Source organism: Aspergillus homomorphus (genome assembly GCF_003184865.1).
Source record: "Aspergillus homomorphus CBS 101889 unplaced genomic scaffold BO97scaffold_14, whole genome shotgun sequence".
NCBI lineage: Eukaryota > Fungi > Ascomycota > Eurotiomycetes > Eurotiales > Aspergillaceae > Aspergillus > Aspergillus homomorphus.
In genome coordinates, this window is record NW_020291900.1 from 218,835 (window position 1) to 242,216 (window position 23,382).

Here is a 23,382-nt window from a genome sequence, read left to right on the forward strand (position 1 = left end):
GGCGAGGTGACACCTCGAATGCGAACAAACCCAAAGTCTCAATTCAAGGTTCGAACCACCCTATTGTCTCCGCCGGATGTCATCCCCGGACTGAGGGTCCAAGCACCGAGTCCTGTTCTTCTTCGAAGCAGGGGCCGACTAAGTACGTGCGGGTGAAGCCTCCCTGACGATCGCACCGTTTCTGAGGATGACAGGCTAGGATCGCCGGTCGCGTTGAGCGATGTGGCGGCGACGTATCACACGGTCGCACCCCAGCGAAGCAGGCTCAATGCTAGATCAATAATTGCGGAGATTACAAATAGTGCCCCTATCTCGATCTCCCGTTGGGATGGGGATGTGCATCTTGCCCAGGAACCGTAGATGCAGTCTTGCCTGTTCTATCGGGCTGGGCCCGGGTTGAGATCAGCAGCGCACCGACACAGTGAAAATGCGATTGTTCCCCAAGTGGTGACTGTGCACTCTCAGGAGAGCCTTGGGATGAATAGGCTTTGGCTAAGACCGTGCTTGCAGCGGGGGGTGAAGTTTCTTTCGTTCTGCGGTACTTTGAGCGCTGCCGCAAACGAGCCCTGATTCCGCCAGTTTCAGCCATCTCAGCCATCTCCAGCCCTTTCCGACGAGACCTGACGCTCTGGAACGATAAGACTTGATCTCAGGCTCTCTTGAAAGCATAGTCTTCTGTCTCATCACGGTTCACCAGTCACTGACCCTTATCTCCTGAAAGAATGACGCTGTGGTGGTTGAGGAGTACAGTAGTGAAATGTGACAGGTGTCGGGCCCACTGCATGCCACCACAATGCACAGGGCAACGATCTCCAGTCGATCCAAGGATTGTCCCCGAATGGCAGTTCGCTATAGCTGCCAGTGCAGGTCGTGTTGCCTTTTGGAGCCTAGCCAATAAGATCCTGCAAACTTGCAGGTGATGTATCCAATTTGACTATCCAGATCGTCCCTTCCAATCCCACTTCTCAACATGCACATCGCGCAAAAGCACCGATCTATAAGACTTTGCAGGCCCCCCTGTCGCCGGATGCAATCTCCTACTATTCAGCCGAGCTTGTCCGGGTGCTGCATTACCTATCATGGCGCCCCTCGATCCTAGCCTCGATCGCATCCAGCAGTGTCTCGACGACGTGGTCCAATCTGCTGGTCAGTACCGTGCACAGTCAACCTCGCTTAGCAGCCAGGATGCACGGTACGATCTGATGGTCAAAGCGATGCGTCTGGTGCAGACCATCCGCGGACCCGCCGACTTGGTGTTTGCGAACTTCGAAAATGTGAGTCCACGATAGGTCCCTGCTCGGATTGCTGAGACTAACGATGGATCTCGGATGTCAGATGGCCAATCTAGGCGCTATCCGCACGCTGCTTGAAGCGGGCGTATTTGATGCCATCCCCTTGGGGGCCAAGAGCATGTCGGCCACCGACATTGCTGCCAAAACGGGCGTGAGTAAAGAGGTCATAGGTCCCATAGATCCTGCCCATGCTACAAGTCTCTAGATGTGTCTCTGACTCTGATGCAGTGCGCATGATGCGGGCTGTCACCCCCCTCGGGCCCTTCCGCGAGACAGGTGAAGAAGAGTACGCCCACACCCCGAACTCGGAGATCTACCTGGCACCCCAGATGCGTGCAGTCTTAGGACTAATGTGAGTTCTGCTAAGTCCCCTACCCATACCGTCCACCTTCTCACCTCTCCGATCGGACAAGGGTAGATGAATATTGCCCCGCTATGCTGCGCACCCACGAGTTCCTCCGTCGACATCAATGGCAAGATCGGATCGGCTTACGCAGTAACCCGTACACACTCGTGCACAGCTGCGAGGGGCAGACGATGTTCGAGCATGTCTCTCAAAGCCCGGAGCGTCTGACGCGAATCAACGATGCGATGGTCGCCGAGGATTCTCTGCTGGCGGAGATCGGGCTGTATCCCTTCAAGGAGCGGCTAGGAGCGCTCGCTCAAGCGGACCAGCCCACCATCGTCGACGTCGGAGGTGGACGCGGTCACATTCTTCGCCAACTCAAGGCCAACACCGCAGGACTGGGCGGCCGCTTCATCCTCCAGGACCGGGCCAGCGTCATCGCCGACAATGGGCCGGAGATGACCCGCCATGGGATCGAGCTGATGGCGCATGACTTCTTCACACCGCAGCCGGTCAAAGGTATGATGACTACACATTCAAATGTCGAGTAACTGCACTGACTCCGACTATCTATACCAGGCGCTTTAGTGTATTATGTGCGCCGGACGCTGCACGACTGGCCGGACGAGGAGGTACGCCAGATCCTGGCACATTTGGCGGGCGCAATGGATCGGGACAAGTCCCGCATCCTCATTACCGAGACGATTATACCCGAGGTCGGCGCTACGATGTCCCACGCCTACATGGACCACACCATGATGACGTTTGGGGGGACCGAGCGGACGGCCAAGGATTTTGCGCGCCTGTTCGACCAGGCGGGGTTGGCTTTGGCGCAGGAGTGGAGGGCCCCCGGAGTGCCGATGATGGTTGTGGAGGCGCGTTTGAAGTAGATTTCTGCCTCCATCCCCGAGAATCGGCGTGTTCTCTGTTAACTAGTGGGAGCTTTACGAGGAATGACATCCGATGTTATGGAGTGGCCCAAGCTTTTGTTCTGATCCTGTAGAATGCGGCCTGCAAAAGACTTAGCCGGGATTAATGTTCTTTGTACCAATTGATCCTTCGGATTTGCCGACTTGGCACAAGATGTCCGATGTTCTTTCAGTGGTTGGTTGGTAATGGTGGTAGTGGTCGGAGAAATTTCCTGATGGAATGTCGGAGGGGGAATTCGGGCCAAGAACCATAATGAGGGTTTGTTAATTTCTGCAGTCCCGCTCGTTTCCCGTCCGTCGGCAACAACTCTGGGGGTTGGCTGAGATGCCGAATATATCTCCATTTTCCACCTTCTTGAGAGGTCAACTTCAAATCGTGGATCATGTTGATGGAAGACGTTCTGTCTATTGACCGAGCATGCACTGAGCGAAGACAGAACCATCTGGAACTGTCTCTTCAAAGCTGTGTTGTCAGTACCAACTCGGACAGAATCCGCAGGCTCTCTCAGTCATCCATGACTAACGTGAAGTGAATTGACTGCGGCAAACCGGGCAGAGACGGCCGAAGCCCTTGCTTCACCCCAATTACTGGGCAACCATACCCGAAAGGGAGCGAGTGAGCGCATTCGGCGTGGTTTGATGCCTGCGATGATGTTGGGTGACCCCAGGCGTCGGAATCTTCATCCTTCACCCCAGTGACCGACCCCACACTGCTCTCCTCACGGGCAATGCTGCAGAAGATGCTGCAAATTGTTGCAGAGGGGCAAGAATTACCGACTGATTCTGGACCCACCGGGACTGCCCCAAGCAATACGAGCCTGTCCTGTCCTGACCTGGAGTACTCCAGATCCACCTCCAAGGAAAACCTCCGCAAACCGCGTGACTCTGTCAGGCCCTATACTAGTCTAGCGGTAGCCACAACTAACCAGAGTTGCTTTACCTGTTCTCCATCTTTTCTCTGTCATATGGGGGGAAATTTCGCCGGAATTTTGCCGACAGGTGGCAGCACGGCTCGGCTGCCAGGCGTAAGAAAAAAAAACCCTCGTGGAGTCCCCGCATTTTCCCATCCCCGGACTCGGTTTATTCCCCGAAGCCCACAAAAACCTCGGCACAACCCTACCTGGATAGGACTGTACCAACTAAATCACTGTCGACCTGCTACATCCTTCTACCTCCATCATAGACGGTGACGAGTTAGACTTCCAGTCGCCTGGTATTCCCCCCACGTCCCGTCCAAGTTTCCTCCCCGATGCCAAGCGTAGCCCACATGAACTGTCACGAGCTCGGTACGGACTAACGGCCATGTTCGCCCAGCATGACGGTAGATGTGACCTCGAACTGACCGACGGTTGAGATACACGGGTCAAGCCGTGTGGATGTCGGAATTGGAGTGGACTTTGGTAGGCCTTCAGCTCAGGTTCGTGCCTATATAATGGAGCTGCCTCCCCTCCCTTGCTCCATCCAGCTCAATCACAAAACAATCAGCTTCACATTCGATCAGCAGCTTCGGCCACAATGAAGCTGACGATTCCCTTGTCAGCAGCTGCCATCCCACTGGCGGGAGCAGCAGTCATTCAACCTCGCTCCCCCCTTAACCTGACGGAGCTTGAGCGGTTTTGGTCCTATGGCGGCTCCGAGCCCGTCTATCCTACTCGTGAGTGTAGCGTTTCCGCTTCATCTTCTCTTATAGCTAACTCCTAGTAGCCGAAGTTCAAGGTCTGGGTGACTGGGAAGATGCTTTCACCAAGGCCAAAGCCCTTGTGGCTCAGATGACGGACGAAGAGAAGAACAACATCACGTACGGTATAACCTCCACAACCAATGGGTGCGGAGGCAATACTGCTGGTGTGCCTCGTCTTGGCTACCCCGGTATCTGTCTGCAGGATGCCGCCAGCGGTGTTCGTGGTACGGACATGGTCAACGGCTACGCGTCCGGCTTGCACGTCGGCGCTTCATGGAACCGGGACCTGGCCTACGAGCGCGCCCAATATATGGGCGCGGAATTCAAGCGCAAAGGCGCCAACGTGGCATTGGGGCCGGTTGCTGGTCCTCTAGGCCGTATCGCACGGGGAGGCCGCAACTGGGAAGGTTTCAGCAATGACCCGTACCTTGCTGGAGCCCTGACTGGGGACACCGTGCGTGGCCTGCAAGAGTCGGTAATTGCTTGCGTTAAGCACTTGATTGGCAATGAGCAAGAGACTAGCCGGAATATCCCTGGCTTGCTGTCCGGTGCCCTTAACCAGTCCCTCTCATCCAACATTGACGATCAAACCATGCATGAACTCTATCTTTGGCCCTTCCAGGACGCCGTCAAAGCCGGTGCCGGTTCGGTCATGTGCAGCTATAACCGTGTCAATAACAGTTACGGCTGTCAGAATAGCAAGACCATGAATGGTCTACTTAAAGGCGAGCTGGGCTTCCAAGGGTTTGTCGTCTCTGACTGGCACGCCCAACACACGGGCCTGGCCAGCGCCGAAGCAGGCCTGGACATGGTCATGCCCAGCTCCCAGTACTGGGAAAATGGCCACCTTGCTGCCGCCGTGAAGAACGGCTCCCTCGCGTCTTCTCGCCTGGATGATATGGCCACCCGTATCGTGGCAGCCTGGTATAAGTATGCCGAATTTGAGAACCCCGGCCATGGCATACCAGTGAGCTTGCTCGAGCCGCACGAGCTGGTCGACGCCCGCGACCCAGCCTCCAAAGAGAACATCTTCCAAAGCGCCGTCGAGGGCCACGTCCTGGTGAAGAACACCAACGGTGCACTCCCTCTCTCGAAGCCTCGTTTCCTGTCCCTCTTCGGCTACGACGCCATCGCCGCCTCCCAAAACACTATGGATGACCTCTCCTGGGCCATGTGGTCGATGGGCTGGGCCAACACGCAAACCTACCCCAACGGCAGCGCCGTCGACCCCAGCATGTTCATGTCCATGTTCCTTGCCAGCGCCGACCCCAGCGCGACCGGCCCGGGGGTCGCCCTCAACGGCACGATGATTTCCGGCGGCGGCTCCGGCGCCAGCACCCCAGCCTACATCGATGCGCCCTTCGACGCCTTCCAACGGCAAGCCTACGACGACAACACCTTCCTCGCTTGGGACTTTGCCTCGCACAGCCCGGTGGTCAACCCCGCCAGCGAAGCCTGCCTGGTGTTCATCAACGAAGCCGCCGCCGAAGGCTGGGACCGCCCGTCGCTGGCGGACAGCTACTCGGACGAGCTGGTACTGAACGTGGCGAAGCAGTGCAACAACACGATGGTGATCATCCACAACGCGGGCGTCCGCCTCGTCGACAAGTGGATCGACCACGCCAACATCACGGCGGTGATGTACGCGCATCTCCCGGGCCAAGACAGCGGACGGGCGCTCGTCGAAGTGCTGTACGGCAAGCAATCGCCCTCAGGCCGACTGCCCTACACCGTGGCGCGCCAGGCCAGCGACTACGGTGCGCTTCTCGACCCGGTGCTCCCCTCGAGCGGAGCGAACATCTACTACCCGCAGGATAACTTCACCGAGGGCCTGTACATCGACTACAAGCACTTCGAGGCCCGCAACATCACCCCGCAGTACGCCTTCGGCTACGGACTCACGTACACCGACTTCACGTACTCCGATCTCGTCGTCAGCCCCACCGCTACGAACAAGAGCACCAGCTACCTCCCCGCCGACGCCGCCGTCGCAGAGGGCGGCCTGCCCTCCCTGTGGGACGAGCTGGTCACCGTCACCTGCACGCTGGAGAACTCGGGCGCCGTCGCCGCCAAGGAGGTCGCGCAGCTCTACCTGGGCATTCCCGGTGGTCCTGCCAAGGTGCTCCGCGGGTTCACGAAGGTGCTGATCCAGCCCGGCGAGAAGAAGCAGGTGAGCTTCAGCCTCACGCGCCGCGACCTCAGTACGTGGGATGTGGCCGTGCAGAACTGGGGGCTGCAGCAGGGCGAGTATAAGGTGTATGTGGGTAAGAGCGTGGCGGATATCCAGTTGACAGGGAGCTTGACGATCTGAATGTGTGAACCGAATGGTGATGAGAGCATGGGTTTATGACACTGTGTATAATGCTTTGATATTGGAATGTATGTAATTACTGCTTCATTACTTTGGTTTACTTCGAACTTCCTAGTAGGTTGAGAAGAGGAGCGGTAGAGATATATCGGACACTGCACAAAGTACACCTCTAATTGTATCTTAATGAAGCAACGCGAACTCTATTAACAAGACCGACGGTAACAGAAAAGAACGCAAAATGTACAGTCTCCCTAACACGCTTTTAATCAACACTAATCATACATCACTGCGCACTCGCACTTAGCTCAACCAGCCCTTGGGACCGGCCCAGGTGCCCTTGACCATGTTGTTGTAGTAGACCCAGGGGAAGAAGCTCTTCTTCATGTGCCAGAAGGCGCGGCGCGGGGTAGCCTGGTCGATGCCGAGCAGGCCGCCGAAGGTCTCCTTGGGGACGCCGGCGTACTTGAACTCAGCGAGGAGGACCTTGCCGTACTCGGTGGTGAGCGGGCAGGAGGTGTAGCCGTCGTATTCGGCGTCCGGGGCCTGACCGTCGGCGACGCGGAGGAGGTTGCGGACCATGATGGGGGCCTGGGCGGTGATGGCGGCGGCGGTCTTGGAGGTGGGCAAGCTGGAGGCGTCGCCGAGGGACCAGACGTTCTTGAACTTCTTGTGCTGGGTGGTGGCGGGGTCGACGTCGACGAAGCCGGCGGCATCGGCCAGCGGCGAGTTCTTGACGAACGCGTGCGGCCCCATCTTCGGCACGACGTGCAGCATGTCGAACTCGCGCTGCACCTGCGCGCCGGACCCGTCCACCTTGGCGAACGTCGCCGTGTTGCCCTCCACGGCCACCAGGTCGTGCTGGAACAGCGGCTCGACGCCGCGCTCCTGGCGCAGCGCCTCCAGCGAAGCGCTGTACTTGGGCACGCCGAACATCGCAGGCAGACCCGTAGCAAAAGCGATTTGGATCGCCGACTTAGCCGGATCAGCGGGGTTATACAGACCAGCCTGCTTCCAGTGGTCGAGGGCGAGCCACATGATTTTTTGCGGGGCACCGGCGCACTTGAGCACACCGGCGGGCTGCGTGAACAGCGCCTTTCCGCGCTTCAGCGTCTGCAGCGAGCGGTACACCTTGTCGACGTGGTCGTAGCCGTAGGTCGAGGCGACCAGGCGGTTGGGATCCGCCAGCGCCTCCGCCAACCCGCGGATGCTATTCCCGAAGTTCACGTGAATGCCCGGCACCACGATCAGCTGCTCGTACCCGAGCCGGTCGCCGTTGGCCAGCGTCACCGTGTTCTGCTCCGGCGTGAAGCTCTCCACCGCCTGTCCGTACAGCTTCAGTTTCCCGTCCACCAGCGTCGGCGTCGGCCGTCGCAGCTCCTCCTTCGTCTTCACCCCGCCGCCGACCAGCGTCCAGCCCGGTTGGAAGTGGTGCCATTCCGATGGCTCGATGATCGCGATATCGTCTTGCGTGTATGGGCCTTTGTGCAGCAATTGGTGGCTGACGCTGAGTCCGGCGCTGCCGCCGCCGACAACCAGGACTTTGTGGTTGCGTGTCGTCGGGGTGACGGGGGGGTTCGTGGAGGAGGGAGAGGCGGCGGTGGCGAGCGTGCGGAGAGGGGCGCTGGAGGGGTGGGCAGCGCGGACAGCGCGGGTGACGCTGCTGCGGAACATGGTGAGGACTGCAGCAAGGATGAGAGTGAAGCAATATAACAAGAAGAAGAACAAGAAGTGAGGAGAGAGGGAGAAGAGAAGAGAATTGAAGTGGTAAAATTCACAGATAATGCACCGGAAGTCAAAATGACAGTTCCTGACAAGAGTTAAAGTACAAAACAGCCCATGGCCGGTCTCGGCGATCACGTCATTTTCGGGGATACGGTGTTCGCCATGTTTGCCGTGTTTGCCCCCGCCTTGCCTAATCGGGGTTTCCTCCCCCAAATCCATCGGCGTCTTAGCTTTTCTTCAATCGGCGTCTCGTTCTATCAACTTATTTACCACCTATCATGCCCTTCACTTGCAAGGACACCATCGCCGCAAATAAACTGAATACGAGGATAATATGCTCATCAGATGACTTCATCGTATACACTTTTTTTTTTTTTTAAAAAAAAAAGAACTGACAGCCTCAATCCCCGAAGGAACCCCCCCGGATCCGATTACCAATTACCAATCACCTCACCCAAGCAATATGGCATGACATGACACCGTGGGCCTCCCTTTCTCGATCTTTCTCTTCCCAGCCTCCCTCGCCAGTCTACCAATCCATCACCGATGAAGACCCAGCAGCCGCCTCCTTCCGTAACGCCTCCTTAACAATCGCACCGCACATCTTCGCATACGGATTCGTCTGCACCGCCAACTGCTGCGCGACCTTATTCCCGAACCGACCGCCCAGAAAGAAATCCCCGCTGGCCATCTCCTCCAGCTGCTGCGCCTCCAGCCCGTCCAACCGGTCCGGTCCCCCTACCTCGTTCTTATGCGATTGCTTGAACCGTGCGGCTTTCAGTAGCAGGTACCCGCGATGCGTGTATGCATCGGCCAGGAGGCGCGCTTGGGCGGGTGAGACCGGGTCTGCCGGGGAGCGGGGGCTGGATAGCTGGATGGCTTGTGTGAGATCTGCTAGCAGGGCGGAGGCGGGGGCGCGGTTGGTTGTTGCGAAGAGCTTGGTGTCGGGGTCTGTTGGTGTGCTTGAGGAGGAGGTGGTGGTAGGGATTGGGGTGAGGTTGATTAGGAGGCGTCGGGCTTGGGCGCGATTGATGTATGCGGACGGGTAGCTGGGTGCGTCCGTGATGAGAGCGTTCAGGTCGCTGATGGCTTTGTGGACGGTGGGGAGCGAGGGCTCTGGTTGTTGCAGCGTGCGCACGATCTCTAGTTCCCTTGACTTGAGGGTCTCGTGCGTCTCTGTTGGGATGTTGAGGTGGGCGGGTAAGGCCGGGAGGGTTGAGTCGATGGCCACTGCGGACGATGGGGAGGACTCCGCGTCGAAGAGCGCTTGAAGGACGGCTGAGTCGTTGGTGGTGAGGGATGGTGTGCTCGGCTCGATCGTTGTCATTTTGACTGATGTGTGCGTAGTTCAGGTGCTGGTCGCGAAAGGTGAGTAGGGATTGAGTTGTAGAGGTGCGGTGCACAGTTGGGCAAGCCGCGACGGATGCTTTTCTATACGGCAGTCTGCTTTGCACAACAACGAGGATGACGATATGGATGCCATTTGAGAGGAATGAGAGGAGAGAGACCGTATATCTGGTCAGCAGGGCCAGAGTCCAGCCGAGGTCAGGAAAGGCGCTTCTAACCGTCCGAGACAGAGCTGACGGGTGTTTGCTCAAACACCCGTCGCCAGCCGGAAATGTCCGCCCACAGCCGACGCCATCCACCGTCCGTCCGCGAAGTCACTCGCCTTTGACTCTGCGCGATAGGCCGTCCGGGGCTCGCGATGGTGAAAGACCCGGGCAGTAGACTTCAGGATTGTAAGGATAATATCCGTCATTAGTCTGGGTTATAAGGTAGCCATGTTCCATCCTCAGGACTTCCACAGCAAGCCTCACGATCCCATCATCATAGCAAGCATCAAGCTTACACCTCCCTGACAGACAATCAGCTCCTATTTATTTATCTATAAGCCTATACATCGCAAGGCCAAATCTAGCTTCATATCCAAACCATGGCTCCAATCGCCACCTCCTCACCCTCTCCCTCCCTCCCAACCAACAGCTCCAGCCTAGCCAGCTACAAAGGCTACGACCATGTGCACTGGTACGTGGGCAACGCCAAACAAGCCGCCACCTTCTACATCACGCGCATGGGCTTCAAGCGCGTCGCCTACCGGGGCCTGGAGACCAACAGCCGAGCGATCTGCTCGCACGTCGTCCGCAACGGCGATATCACCTTCATCCTGACCTCTCCGCTCCGCTCGCTGGAGCAGGTCTCCCGCTTCGAGCCGGAAGAGCAGGAGCTGCTGCGGGACATCCACCAGCACCTGGCGCAGCACGGCGATGGCGTCAAGGACGTCGCGTTCGAGGTCGACTCGGTGGACGCCGTCTACAACGCAGCCGTGAGCAACGGTGCGAAAGCCATCTCGGGTCCGCGCACCCTCGAGGACGCGGATGGGCGGGTCCGCGTCGCCACCATCCAGACCTACGGCCAGACGACACATACTCTGATCGAGCGGGGACAGTACCGCGGCGCCTTCCTGCCTGGCTACCGCGTGGAGCAGGGCGATGCGGATCCGATCTCCGCGCTGCTGCCTGGGGTGCATCTGCAGCGGATTGATCATTGTGTTGGGAACCAGGACTGGGATGAGATGGACCAGGTTTGCCAGTAGTGAGTCTCCCTTGGCCGTGCTATCAGAGATCGAAAGGAGAAGGCTGTTGCTAATGCATCGCAAAGCTACGAGAACGCCCTCGGATTCCACCGCTTCTGGTCCGTCGACGACAAAGATATCTGCACGTGAGTGAGCCAAACATCTTCAAATCAAGAAACCACGCTAAATATGTTGTGTACATAGCGAATTCTCCGCTCTAAAGAGTATCGTCATGGCGTCGCCCAACGAAGTCGTCAAAATGCCCATCAACGAGCCCGCCAAGGGGAAGAAGCAGTCGCAGATCGAGGAGTACGTGGACTTCTACAATGGAGCCGGCGTGCAGCACATTGCGCTCCTGACAGATAACATCATCCGGGATATCCGCAACCTTAAGGCGCGCGGAGTGGAGTTCATCAAGGTTCCCGACAACTACTACGAGGATATCAAGATCCGGCTGAAGAAGGCGGGTCTGGTGCTCCACGAGGACTTTGAGGAGATCCGGGAGTTGGATATCTTGATTGACTTCGATGAGGGGGGATATCTGCTTCAGTTGTTCACTAAGGTATGTTCGCTTGCATGAACTCAGAATTAAGTAGTTGGCTTTGTTCTGACACTACGCAGCATCTCATGGACCGTCCGACTGTTTTCATTGAGATTATCCAGCGGCATAATTTCTCTGGGTTTGGCGCGGGGAACTTCAAGTCGTTGTTTGAGGCGATTGAGCGGGAGCAGGCTCTACGGGGGAACCTTGTCTAGGTTTTGAGGGGGAATGTATTAAGTTGTCTTCTGGTTTAGCGCTCGCTTGTTGTATATTTAAGCCTTGATGAGATGATAGCTTTCATTAGCTGATTGCATGAATGTTTCAATCACCGATATCATCAGCTCGCTTTCTACCCTGAGCATAATGAGCAATTGACTTTTCGCAGTATATTCCAGTAGTCCAGATCGACCAGAAGGAGTCTTGAGCGGTAATGTTCGCATCCTAGTTTATCATGGCCCAATCAACGATCTGCTAGTATATTCGGTAGCAGACAAAGAGAGGAGTTCATATGCAGACAAAGGAAGTACTACTGTCCACTCAATAAAGCGCAGGGTCGAGCCGAATTCGAACACAAATTTTGATCACCTCGCATGAAAGTGTTCAGCCAGCTCTTCGTCTGCACTGTTTCTGGTTGATACTATCACCAAGTCCCTTCTTCTGACCCAGCCCTAACGCACCCATCAAGACAAAATGCACGATATCAAAGACAGTTCACCTAGCAAACACGAACACAGCATGACCCGCGAAGCGTCTGATACAGACGACTCCCCAGGGAATATCCATATACGCGCGCCGCCTCCAACACCATACCCCGAACCGGCCATCGCCCACCTACTGCAACAGCAACAGCAACAAAACCGGCAACGCGAAGCAGCCTCCCAAGCCGCGATGGCGCATGAAAGCACGTTCCCATCCCCCATCCCCCAGCCCCAAACCCTCCTACCCCCAAGTAGCACCAATGCTAACCAATCCAAAACCAGACCTCCACAAAACAGTAACCATCCAAACGCACCCAATCCACCGCCCACCCCCATTCCCGAGCCCCCCAACCTCAACTCCTCCCCAGCACAACCAGCACCCCCAACCCAACCCCAAGACCCAAACCCTCCACCTAAGAATCTACACCCCAAAACCCCAAGGCTACACCCCGGCCAACCTCCCAGTCTACCTCTACTTCCACGGCGGCGGCTTCTTCACGGGCACATTAGCAAGCGAAGACGCCACCTGCGCACGCCTCGTCTCCGCCCTCTACACCCGGGGCACACCCATCATCCTCATCAGCGCAGACTACCGGCACACACCCACGGTATCATACCCGGACCCCTACGAGGACGCATGGGCGGCGTTCTGTTGGCTCGAACGCCGGATCGCGTGGTTGAATGGTGATCCTACCCGGGTGGTCGTCGGCGGGGAGGATGCGGGTGCGGCGCTGGCGGCTTGGGTTGCGTTTTTTGCACGCACGAATGTTGCGGGTCGCAGCGAGGTTGAGACGCGCTCGGCGAGGGTAGTGAGGGTTGTTGGGCAGGTGCTTTGTTGTCCTTGGATGCCGTTTTTGGATCGTGGGGTCGCGGAAGGGTGGGGGTTTGAGCCTTTTGCTGGGGTTGAGGCTTGGGAGGTTGGGTTTGGGGTTGGTGATTATTGGGGTTTGAGTGATGAGGAGGAGGGGTTGGTGTTTGAGTCTGAGTCTGAGTTTGAGTTTGAGGAGAGTGAAGAGGAGGAGGAGGGTGATACAGGGGCAAGGAGGGACGTGATGTCTGAGACTGGGCAGGAAGAGGAGCAGGCGGAGGAGAAGGAGGAGGAAGGAGGCTACGGTTTCTACCGTGACTTGCTGGACGTCAACCGCGTCGAGCCCGGCCACCACGCCATCGGCATGTGGTCTGCCCTCGGCGCCATGCCGCGCACTTATATCCTGACCTTTGCCGACAGCTTATTAAAGCAGCGGCAGCTGTTGTTTGCTACGCTGCTCTTGCGCGAGAAGTGAGTACCCTATCTCCTTCGTTGCTGTTCGGGCACACACCGGGAAGGTTGGACTGACACCTCCGAGAGTCGACGTGCATATCAAGACGCTCCCCGGCTCAGGGCACGACGATGACAAGGACGCTGGATTGCTGCCGGTTTCGCATCCCTGGGGTCCCGAGTTGGTCGAGGCGCTTGAATGGGTGCTGCGGCCCGATGCGACTATCCCCCGCGCGTCGCGGCATACGGCCGGTGCGGTATGTTTTCTCTTCTCCTAGCTACTTGCTATCTCTATCTGACTGTTGCAGTGATGCTCATGCAGTGCACGCGCATCTCCGCGATATGCTGGTTGAGGTAGGGGATGCTCGGGCTTGATACCGTCGGGATTACGTGGTTCAAGTTTGCGTTAGGGTTGCGATAATGTATTCGGACAATTGCATGGAGTCATAAGACAATTGAGTGATAGTGCATTCACGTTATGCAAAGTCCACGAGTAATGTATTAAGAAAACAGCCCAGACGAATGGTCAAATGCAGTGCTCTCGCGATGCCCAGCCAACTGTAGTAAGTATAACCAATATATATGAAACCCCTCTAGCCCACCCGATTCCCCCTACAAATCTGTACTACTTAAAGGCCACCCATTGACCATGCTATACGCCTCAATCGGCGTCGTCCCATTCAGCGGCTCATAATGCCTCCGCTCGCCACACGTCTCCTCCCCGCCCTCCTGTAGCGTCACACACCGACCCTGCAGCAGCGCCGCCACATGCGCGCCCGCCTCTTGCCCCTCGAACCACGCCCCATGCAGAAACCCAAAATACGGCGCGCTGGTCGCCTCGCCCGCGAACCAGAGTCGGCCCGCGTTCGCTCGCAGGTTTTGGTGCATTTCGAGCGTGGTCCCCACCGGCCAGTTGGAGTAGCTGCCGTACGCCCAGGGCTCCTGCGACCAGCGCGGGTAAGTGACGGCCGTCGGCTGTGGGATTGTCACCCCCACGAACATTTCCCGTAGCACGGCGAGGATCTCGGCCGTGGTCTGCGCCGTGGATTGTCGTTCGACGCGGTAGGCTTGTTCTTCGACGACGGTTACGACCAGGATATGAGACTCGGGCAAGAAGGTGGGGGAGGAGAGGGACTGGAAGATCGGGTAGTAGCCGCGGGTGGTCGGGGAGGCATACAGGAAGAACTGCGTATCGGTGGGCCAGAACGTGTAGGGAAATTGCAGGAAGATCTTGGTGTAGGTGCCCATGTTGAATTTCTCGATCGCAGTCCGTTTCCACCTCGGGAGAGGCGGGCGGAAGGCCACAGCGTGATTTTGGAGGACTCCAACAGAAAATGTGCAGATGGCGTAGGCTGCTTCGATGCAGTCGCCGTTGTTGGTGTGGATGGTGACTCCTTTGTGAGAGTGGTCGATGGCGGTGACATGGGTGTTGAGTCGTAGACGTGAGGAGGGTCCGTCCCCAAAGATAGCCGCGGCTTCCTGCTCGATGATGGTGCTGTAGCCGCGAGGGTCGAGGACGAAGTGGTTGGCCTTGCCAAACTGGTTGAAGGTCAGGTTCTCGCCGGCCATCCCGAACACGAAGGAACTGGTCTCTGGCGGGGAGGCGTCTTCCCAATCTAGACGGCGCACAACAAGCGTTAGTCTCAGCCGGAGCTCCCTCGTCTGGGGTCACTGGAAGTGAAGCAAAGGGGGGAGTATGCCCTGTCTGCCTCCATCGGGGTTTCTTCCTATGACAGTAGTGACCTGCGGTTGCTTCATCGGATCATACCCCAGTTCCACCATTCGACCGCCTGGGCAGCCATGTCATTCTTGCGAGGTCGCCAGCCAGCTAGGGCAAGCCCAGTGCGGGCGGTTTGATCCTGCAGGTTCTGCATCAGAATCTGACCGGCGTCGCGCGCCGCGATCTGGTAAGCCTCGGCATATTTATCGAGGAGATATCGATAGTCGGTTTCGCCGGATTCGTTGTAGGTGCGGAGAGAGCTGTAGTTGGAATAGGTATTACGCAGATGGTATTTTTTGGCCTGTTGGTCAGCCAGGTTCGCTACAAAAGTGGCAACGCCTACCAAGGCCCAGACTGGGTTTACTAGAGAAGGGTCAGTCTGTGGATGAAAAGAATTGAGCATTGGAAGATACGTACTTGTATCAGCAGAGCCCAAGCCTTGGAGCTAATGTGGGGCATCACCGTCAGTTTAGATCAGCCTTACATGCCTGGATTGCGGGGCATAGAAATATACCCAGTTGGCCCCAAACTCCACCACATACGGCCTGCCTTCCTTATCTTTTCCAAAGTCAGTATGCCACACTCGACCCCCGAGTGTTTCGCGCGATTCTATCAGGAGGAAATCGGAGACGGATGCGTTTGTCAAGGCTTGCTGCTCGGATTAGTCGGGTGGTGTGGGTTACTCAACGCACACATACCGCTGCAGCCACCCCGGCCATCCCCCCTCCCCTGCCACGGTTAGTGTTCACTACCTCCAATCTAATGCCAATCGGCTTACAAGATGGCCACGGTGGTTTGCGTGCAGGTGTCGCCTGTCAGAGGGGTTTGCGCGACATAGGCCCATCCTGGCTGGATTCCCAGAGCGGCAAGTAAGAAAGAAAAGGAACTAAATAGATTGGGATTCGAGTGCATTGCCACTCTTACAACCCGAAGCTACTGCCTTACTGTTGTGGAGAGAAAGGCAGAAAATCGGCAATCGACAGACACAGGGGACCTCGGTATCGAAACAGAGGTACTATTTCTCCGTCGGACCTCAGGAGGTGTGGCAGGCTATATACGCTCGGGTACAAGGAAAGACATCACACACGTCTTATCGGCATGCTGGCACCATCCGAAGTGCGGTACCTCCCCAGCCAGAAACAAGGCGAACAAAGAGAAGTCAACAATGCTGCAGGGCGGGTGTCAATCAAATAATCCGGGCGATCCTCCTTGGCATCCGGGAGTTGCATCACCAGGGCTGCACAGGTGACAGTCCCAGACCCTTGGCAATCCAGTTTCATCGACGAAAACTCGGTAGATCGGATACTAAACTCAGGGCATGTGCATCCCTGGGGACTAAAACCAGCTGGACCTCTCGGACCGCATAGGCGAGACAGCTTGGTGATTGGTCCGATAAGCAGTTCGTATCATGCCCGTCTGGTTTGGTTGCTTTTGCCGCGCAGTCAGATGCACTGCCATGGAGTGAGATGGGTCCTGATTGTCCAATCGGGAATTCGGCATCTGACAGCAGCAGGGAAAGAGTGTTACTGAAGGAAGCGCTTGTCCTACTGTCAGCTGATGATGATGAACCATCGGAGAAATTGACCGTTGTCGTGTTGATCTCTTATGTTCCTGGTATGTCAGTTTGAGTCCCACCGATTATTGTGCTGTAAAATAGGCTGGATCTCCAGTAGGTTCTGCAGGTCTTGAGATGATCACTGCAGTCTAAGTCACGGTTCACCAGGGGTCTTGAAGGAAGATGATCGGTGATGAGGTTCGTTCTAGCGCCGAATCACTCTCGGTCAGTTTGCCTTGTTTGACTTGTTTGACCAACTCATTTAATCACCACTTTCTGGCTCCCAAGCAAGACTGCATGACTTGATAAGGTGATGCTTACCCGACACTACACACTAACTACACACACAGCACAAACTACACAAGACCGGATACTTGCCGATGTTCAATCACAAAGTCGAAATTTATTGCAAAGATGAAAGTATGAAATGCCGTCATGGATGCTATGAACCTTGAATCCTTAATCAAAACCAAAACCAAGCAGAAACTTTTCGTATCGGCTTGAGCCCCTCTAGAAAAGTAGAATATAAACACCAGCCATGATCATCAGGGATATTACTCGCAAAAAGCTCATTCGTCATCCATATTCAGCTCGTCGAAGTCATCAAGCAGCTCGTCCATGTTGATCTGCGGCACTTCATCCTCACTCTCGTTGTCCTCGTCCTCATCCATCGCATCCGCCGCCTGGGCCTGTTTCCGAACCTTGTACAGGTCCAGAGTGTGCCGGAGCTCATCGTCTTCCTCGACATCGCGCAAGAACATCTCGAAGTCCTCCTCGAGACGGTTAGCCTCTTGCTCCTTCTTGCGGCTCTGCTGGCCAGCTCCCGCAAGAGCCTCCTCCTCATACTCGCGAGCCATGCGCTTGAGGCGCCAGGCGCGGCTCTTGGGCTTCTTCTTGCGGGCGTAGAATTTCTTGACGAGGACAACGTCCGGGATGGTCGATCCGTACTGGTGGCTCTGCTCGATGGCATCGAAGTTATCATCGTTGAAAATAGTTCCGCTGAGATGGTAGCCGAGAACGGAGTCACCGGGGTGCAGAACACCACCAAGGTGAGTGCGGGTGAAGTACGTGGTGTTGTTGGAGCCTAGGTCCGTGGCGCGAGCGACAGTGGCCTCGGCGAGGTGGAACCGTCCATTCGACTGGCCCGTCAGCTCGATATCCAGAATGATGAACTCCTTCAACTGGGTGACATCGGCGAGGTTCTTGAACGGCGAGCGCCAGTAAGTGCCGGTTTGGACGTCGGCCGTTTGGAGAGTGGTCGGGTCTAGGAAATTAACTGTGTTGCCGACACGGTGACACAGAGTAAGCGGTGAGATATTCCCCAACTGGCGGGCAAGCTTGATCGGTAGCGCGACAAGGTCGTCTCTGCAGATCGGGATCAATTCGATGGAGAAGGTGTGTTTGTATGATTTCGTGCTCGTGTGGATATCCATGGAAATAAGCTCCTGGGACTTTTGCATCTTGCAAGGGACAACCGAGTTGAGGAAGTCGCACATCTTCTCGGCGTGATTACGCTGCGCAAAGTAGAAATCAATACCATCCTTGGCCTCCTTGATGTTGACCGTATCCTTGTGGGCGCCGTTCTTCAGGATCAATTGCTCTAGGTAAAGGAAAGTGCGCTTGTGGGGCACTTTCTGTCGAACCTGAACGGCAGCTCGCCACGTATTCGGGGTGAAACTCTTCTGACAATCTAGAATGATGGTTTGTTAGCAAGACCCGCGTTGATGCAAGCCCGGGTCGGCGGACTGGAGCCAGATCGATAGCCAAACTTACCAGGACATTGTTGACCGGCCACAACATATTCCACCTCAAATGATTGTTGGATAATTGTACCCTGGAAAGCCTCTTGCTGGATGGTGATGTTGACCTTGATGCGTTTCGAGTGGGGTTCGGTCCAGATGAAGTTGGCGTCGATGATGCGGACTTTCGACAAGCCACGAAGACGGCGCAGACAAAGCGCAAGGAGTTCCTTCGATTCGAGATTGGCGACCACCCACTGGTTCGGGGGCTGGAGCCATCGCTCGCAGTCTTTGCAGCAAAGTAGAGTCGATTCGCGCTGGATTCTAGAATTGCGAGTCGATCAGACTTTGTTCCGTCCGTGGAGCTGGAAAAGAAGTCTCAAGTCTCAACTTACCCTTGAGTAACGTCGACATTCAGTTTCAGACAGTCCTGGCACATAGCACCAGCCGAAGTGGTTCCATCGATGGGAGCACCGCAGTTGCAACAAAGAATGCTGGGATCCGTTAGCAATATTCCGGCTGGATCAGGCTGGCGATAAGGGACTCACGTCGCAGCGACCGGGGGCTGGTCCTGCAGCCCCAACATGGGAACTGATCCATCCAAATCCATCGACATCTTGACTTTCCGGACGCAAACCGCGATATCCACGAAACTGACTGAGCAGAGTCAAGAGATAGGAAGTGATGCAAGATCGGATTCGGGATATTTTTTTCTTGCCCCGCCACTCCCAGTCACCGGCTGACTCAGCTGTTTGCCGTGTTTGCAGCTGCGATAACCCCGTGATCGTTTTAGGTATAGCGGCGGCATGCACATCCGGAGAAGTCCACACGGAGCTATATAACTTCATTTTATCATCACACTCCCTCCCTGGCCTTCTTAGTTGACTAGTGTCAATTAGTGTATTCTCAGCCTGTCGGCTCTCCCTCTCCCTCTCATGGCTGGCTATGGGGGCGGTGCTCACCCTATCAGTCATCATGCAGAATACAACCATGTAAGCCCACACCCCCAACTAGATTGAGCACTGTCGTCAACCATCCGGTGCCAAGCTTCGGCCTTCTTATGGCAGTGGGGGCGAGAGTCTAGAAAAACCAGAATCCACGAGCGTGATTTTGGGGCCAGAAGTCCAAGTATGGCTTCACACGTGGGTTTATGCAGGATGGCACGCCCGTCAGCAGCATGGCACACTGCATAGCATTCCTGCCCCTCCTCAAATGGGGGCCAGGGCTCAGCCTACCATGCCCATTGAAAGGATACATATGAGCCTTATGGTCACCCAAACCTGCTCGCCGGCCTTTTCTCTGGCTCCCGCTTGTTGTTTCAAGTCGGTCGTCATTTCTCATGTTTGACCCTCGCTCGCCGACCGTGGATGAGCAGGAGTCACAGTCACACCAGCCGCTGGCTCTGGGACTGTGTATCTCCCTGCTTATCCTGGGAAATATCGCCGTCGCCATCAGGGTACACGTTCAATGCCATTTCCATAAGCGCCCTTTGGTGGAAGATTACGCTCTTATCGTGGCTCTGGTAGGTCCGCCCTTTGCCCTGCCTTGACCCCTTTTGCTGATATCGGTGCTTGAACGAGCCAGGCTTTCGCCAATCTCGTATCCATCGCAACCCTAGTTGGCACGCGTTATGGATTTGGCCTTCATTCATCCAGAATCTCATCCAGCGCTTACCTCACGTTCCATGTCAAGTCAGCCTACGTGGTAAGCTGGTTCTCTAACTAGATGCGCTGAATTCCCCGTACTGCAACGGACTAACGCAAGCCAATCTATGCAGTGTATGTGGTTGATTGCTGTCTTTTATGGACCGGCAATGCTGGCCGCAAAGGTAGCCATGCTACTCTACTATCGACGCAGATTGCCGCTTGAACTTGCCTCTCTGCGGATTATCTGGTGGGGGAATCTAGTATACACCATACTCTGGGCTGCGGGGTCAACCATCGCCTCGATCCTTTCGTGCATCCCCGTCAGCTATTATTGGAACTGCCTAGACTTGTCTTTGGACCTTCACGGCAGCTGCAGTGATTTCAAGACCTCCAACACACCACCTGCTGTTCTGGACCTTGTCTCCGATCTTGCCATGCTTCTTCTCCCTGCTGTAACAATCACGACTCTCAAGTTGCCAGTGACCAGACAAAATGCCCTCATTACCGTCTTCTGCATCGGTGTCTTGTATGTTTCCCAACCCTTCCGTTCTTCGAGTGCTTTCATACGGAGATTGGTGGTGGTGGTACCTTGGAACTGACCTCAGAAACTGTAGGATTTGCGCCGTCGCCGTCGCCCGCATCGCCCTGCTTGAAACGACCTCTCACTTGAACTCAGACTTGACGTACGCAGGCGCCCCCTTCCATATCCTCGCGAGCGTGCAACTGCATCTTGCTATCATCTGTGCTTCGGCCGTCCCCATCGCTGTGTGTCTCCGTCTTTCCTGGCGCGCCGCCACATCGAACGATCCGACTACCCGCTGCGGCGGATACGTCTACCCGATGGAGCCGGCCACCGGTAAGACGTCGACAGCACGCAAGCAGAAGGCAGGACGGTCGGGTGCTTCCAGCAGTACAGAGCAGCTGCGACAGGGACAACACTCGCGCGATAACACGGCAACGCCGCAGTTGCATCAGATTATGGTGAAGATGGATGTGGAAGTGGCGCATTGAGAAATGAGATTATGGAAATTCTTGTCTTGTGAATCTGTTTAATCATACCCCTTTGTTCAATGCCAATCATATTTGTCGCTCTCATATATTTGTGAGTCTGGGCTTGAAGGTAAAGACACGGGTCTTGTCTGAGACTTCCCGACCCACTGCGTTCCTCCTGCGGCCCGTCACGCAATTGTAGGCTCCGATCCCACTGCCGCACTGTCCCTTGCAACTTCAATTAACACTGTGGGGTCCGGTGAGTACCCCACACTACGATCTGCTCTGTGCCACAACCTCCTATGAATTGGTCATGGTGACCCTGAAGGTTGAACAGAATTTGGGTGTTGTCCCAAACTTGGGGCTGATAACGACATCACTCCAGAGACTGACGAATCGCTCACCCCAGCATACAATCTAAGTTCGGCATGTGTTGATTGCTGATACTCTTCGCTACGCCATCCTTGTGCTGTATGAGCAATTCGAAAAGATGACTATAAATCTAAACCATTGCGTCTGTTGATTGCGACAAACACCAAACCTCAAAAAACCATATATCTCAGGCTCCGAGGTTATTTTGCGAAGACTATCGCCCGCACTGCTTCTCTTCCGCCATGTCACAAGCGGAGGTTCCAGCTACGGACCCCAGTGTCTACAGCGCCTTCCAAGATCAATGGTCATCGCTTCCTACCACGACGAAAGGCTGGATTGGCAGAGCCCGGGAAGTGGCTGAAGTACTTTCGCAGGATGCCGCACAGAGAGACCAGGAGAATAAATCGCCCAGAGCGGAAGTTGCCTGCTGAAGCATTCTGGACTGTTAAAGCTACTTGGTCCTAAGAAGTATGGAGGAGCAGCACAGCCCTGGGACATAGGGTACATGGCCATTCGGGAAGTAGCCAAGGCTGACGGGTAAGCACAGCACAGCCTGATGCTTGTGATACTCCAAGCCTAGGCTAATGAACCCCAGTTCGATCGGCATGCTCCTCGGCTACCATTTCCTCTGGTCCACAACCGCCGATATTGTCGGCACTGCCGAACAAACCGATCGCACCCATGAATTGATCATCTCGAACAACTACTTCGTCGGCGGCGCCGTCAACCCCCGCGACAGCGACCTCAAGATCACCTCGGATGGGGATCAGATCGTCTTCAACGGTGCCAAGTTCTTCAACACCGGAGGCGTCGTCTCCGACCTCACCGTACTTGAAGGTGTCCTGGAGGGCACCGGCCAGCATATCTTCGCCGTAGTGGAGACCAGACAGCCTGGAATCCAATTCGCACACAACTGGTACAACATCGGTCGGCGTCTCGCCGAATCCGGTGGTAAGAAGATCGACAACGTCCGCGCCCCCTGGACTGATGCGTTGAGCTGGGATAGTTTCACCAAAGAGCCTATCCAGGATGTACTCGGTGTGCAGTCCACGAGCTTGTTGCTCCCCACGTAAGACCACCTTCTCTGATATTAGAGAAGTCCAAACGGCTACTGGTCCCACGAAATGGGTTCCAAATAGTCTTCCGCAACTTCTACCTCGGCATCGCCATCGGCGCCCTCGAGTTCGCGGCAAAGTACACCACGACCAGCACGCGACCCTGGCCCTTCGGCGGCGACAACAAGGAGTCCGCCACCGACGAATTCTACATCCTCGAGCGGTACGGGAACTTCTTCACCCACCTGCGCGCGACGGAGGCGCTGGCCGACCGTGCGGGCGATCAGCTTTCTGCTCTCTATGAACGCCACGCTGCGGACCACTCCGCATTGACGGCGGAGAAGCGCGGAGAGGTGGCCGAGTGGATCGCGAGCGTCAAGGCCGTCACGACGGATGTTGGACTGAGCGTCACCAATGGCGTTTTCGAGGTCACGGGCGCAAGGGCCACTTCGTTGAAGGTCGGGCTGGACCGGCTCTGGCGGGGTATTCGAACCCATACGCTGCATGACCCGGTGGCTTACGAGAATCGGGAGCTGAGGAGGTATGTGTTGTTGCATGAGTTGCCGACGCCTACGTGGTATACCTGAATCTGAGCCCTTGTAAGTGAGGGTTGCGTAAATGAATGATATGTCCATGATGTTTAAAGGGTCTTAGTGTATGTACTGTTGCGCGTTGTTTCATAGTGAATGCTTGAGTATCTAGATACAATCAACTATCAAGCGTGAGAATCGTATCTGAAAGTATGCGATTCGCCTTTTGATCAGCTTTATTGAAGACTTTTTCTGTCTCTTCCTTATCTTTTTTAAAAAAAATTTCGTGACTAACCGCTTCACGATCTTCAGCTGTAGGCCAGAGAAAGGCCATCGCCGGCAAATCTTCTGTGCTCCAAGAGGACATGGCAGAAGCGAGCAAGATAAGAGATTAGATAGTGGCTCAAAAAGTCAAACATAGCAAA

General features: G+C 55.8%; 10 protein-coding genes across 10 annotated transcripts; 6 read left to right on the plus strand and 4 right to left on the minus strand.

The window, feature by feature from the left end:
• Positions 1 to 1,079: 1,079 nt before the first annotated feature.
• Positions 1,080 to 2,753, plus strand: BO97DRAFT_450519 (O-methyltransferase; the record flags this gene model as incomplete). Its single annotated transcript, XM_025698928.1, has 5 exons — positions 1,080 to 1,274; positions 1,336 to 1,462; positions 1,521 to 1,644; positions 1,706 to 2,157; positions 2,218 to 2,753. 5 exons carry the CDS (start codon positions 1,080 to 1,082, stop codon positions 2,526 to 2,528), a joined length of 1,209 nt encoding a protein of 402 aa, XP_025552280.1. The 3' UTR covers positions 2,529 to 2,753.
• A 1,111-nt stretch (positions 2,754 to 3,864) lies between these two features.
• On the plus strand, positions 3,865 to 6,559 carry BO97DRAFT_450526 (beta-glucosidase; the record flags this gene model as incomplete). Its single annotated transcript, XM_025698929.1, has 2 exons — positions 3,865 to 4,221; positions 4,272 to 6,559. Exons 1-2 carry the CDS (start codon positions 4,083 to 4,085, stop codon positions 6,557 to 6,559), a joined length of 2,427 nt encoding a protein of 808 aa, XP_025552281.1. The 5' UTR covers positions 3,865 to 4,082.
• A 151-nt stretch (positions 6,560 to 6,710) lies between these two features.
• BO97DRAFT_469873 (putative pyridine nucleotide-disulfide oxidoreductase) lies at positions 6,711 to 8,340 on the minus strand. The gene has a single exon (XM_025699884.1). It carries the CDS (start codon positions 8,228 to 8,230, stop codon positions 6,860 to 6,862), a length of 1,371 nt encoding a protein of 456 aa, XP_025552282.1. The 5' UTR covers positions 8,231 to 8,340; the 3' UTR covers positions 6,711 to 6,859.
• A 470-nt stretch (positions 8,341 to 8,810) lies between these two features.
• On the minus strand, positions 8,811 to 9,608 carry hmgX (the record flags this gene model as incomplete). Its single annotated transcript, XM_025696300.1, has 1 exon — positions 8,811 to 9,608. The coding sequence occupies one exon, from the start codon at positions 9,606 to 9,608 to the stop codon at positions 8,811 to 8,813; it is 798 nt and encodes a 265-aa protein (XP_025552283.1).
• Positions 9,609 to 10,214: 606 nt separating this feature from the next.
• On the plus strand, positions 10,215 to 11,609 carry BO97DRAFT_423830 (4-hydroxyphenylpyruvate dioxygenase family protein; the record flags this gene model as incomplete). The annotated part of the gene is made up of 4 exons (XM_025696926.1): positions 10,215 to 10,873; positions 10,940 to 10,999; positions 11,058 to 11,415; positions 11,475 to 11,609. 4 exons carry the CDS (start codon positions 10,215 to 10,217, stop codon positions 11,607 to 11,609), a joined length of 1,212 nt encoding a protein of 403 aa, XP_025552284.1.
• A 475-nt stretch (positions 11,610 to 12,084) lies between these two features.
• On the plus strand, positions 12,085 to 13,661 carry BO97DRAFT_450528 (alpha/beta hydrolase; the record flags this gene model as incomplete). The annotated part of the gene is made up of 4 exons (XM_025698930.1): positions 12,085 to 12,343; positions 12,375 to 13,371; positions 13,439 to 13,607; positions 13,659 to 13,661. 4 exons carry the CDS (start codon positions 12,085 to 12,087, stop codon positions 13,659 to 13,661), a joined length of 1,428 nt encoding a protein of 475 aa, XP_025552285.1.
• A 301-nt stretch (positions 13,662 to 13,962) lies between these two features.
• Positions 13,963 to 16,205, minus strand: BO97DRAFT_477390 (putative flavin containing polyamine oxidase; the record flags this gene model as incomplete). Its single annotated transcript, XM_025700545.1, has 6 exons — positions 15,849 to 16,205; positions 15,769 to 15,799; positions 15,555 to 15,722; positions 15,488 to 15,515; positions 15,119 to 15,433; positions 13,963 to 14,966 (listed from the first exon to the last, which is right to left on the minus strand). Exons 1-6 carry the CDS (start codon positions 15,980 to 15,982, stop codon positions 13,963 to 13,965), a joined length of 1,680 nt encoding a protein of 559 aa, XP_025552286.1. The 5' UTR covers positions 15,983 to 16,205.
• Positions 16,206 to 17,026: 821 nt separating this feature from the next.
• Positions 17,027 to 19,029, minus strand: BO97DRAFT_367301 (ribosome-binding protein NMD3). The gene is made up of 4 exons (XM_025692648.1): positions 18,913 to 19,029; positions 18,760 to 18,858; positions 18,399 to 18,688; positions 17,027 to 18,315 (listed from the first exon to the last, which is right to left on the minus strand). The coding sequence occupies exons 1-4, from the start codon at positions 18,978 to 18,980 to the stop codon at positions 17,195 to 17,197; spliced, it is 1,578 nt and encodes a 525-aa protein (XP_025552287.1). The 5' UTR covers positions 18,981 to 19,029; the 3' UTR covers positions 17,027 to 17,194.
• A 211-nt stretch (positions 19,030 to 19,240) lies between these two features.
• On the plus strand, positions 19,241 to 21,021 carry BO97DRAFT_388894 (uncharacterized protein; the record flags this gene model as incomplete). The annotated part of the gene is made up of 4 exons (XM_025693678.1): positions 19,241 to 19,886; positions 19,949 to 20,068; positions 20,142 to 20,536; positions 20,625 to 21,021. Exons 1-4 carry the CDS (start codon positions 19,704 to 19,706, stop codon positions 21,019 to 21,021), a joined length of 1,095 nt encoding a protein of 364 aa, XP_025552288.1. The 5' UTR covers positions 19,241 to 19,703.
• A 593-nt stretch (positions 21,022 to 21,614) lies between these two features.
• Positions 21,615 to 23,014, plus strand: BO97DRAFT_433854 (thermophilic desulfurizing enzyme family protein; the record flags this gene model as incomplete). Its single annotated transcript, XM_025697634.1, has 4 exons — positions 21,615 to 21,791; positions 21,824 to 21,909; positions 21,968 to 22,410; positions 22,512 to 23,014. The coding sequence occupies 4 exons, from the start codon at positions 21,615 to 21,617 to the stop codon at positions 23,012 to 23,014; spliced, it is 1,209 nt and encodes a 402-aa protein (XP_025552289.1).
• Between the last annotated feature and the right edge of the window lie 368 nt (positions 23,015 to 23,382).

Excerpts from the sequence above, each read along its gene's own strand:
- BO97DRAFT_469873 (XM_025699884.1), bottom strand. The coding sequence starts at position 8,230 with ATGTTCCGCAGCAGCGTCACCCGCGCTGTCCGCGCTGCCCACCCCTCC.
- BO97DRAFT_367301 (XM_025692648.1), bottom strand. The coding sequence starts at position 18,980 with ATGTCGATGGATTTGGATGGATCAGTTCCCATGTTGGGGCTGCAGGAC. Across the intron at positions 18,859-18,912 it reads CAGCCCCCGGTCGCTGCGAC|CATTCTTTGTTGCAACTGCG; the intron begins GTGAGTCCCTTA and ends AACGGATCCCAG. Across the intron at positions 18,316-18,398 it reads GGCCGGTCAACAATGTCCTG|ATTGTCAGAAGAGTTTCACC; the intron begins GTAAGTTTGGCT and ends CCATCATTCTAG.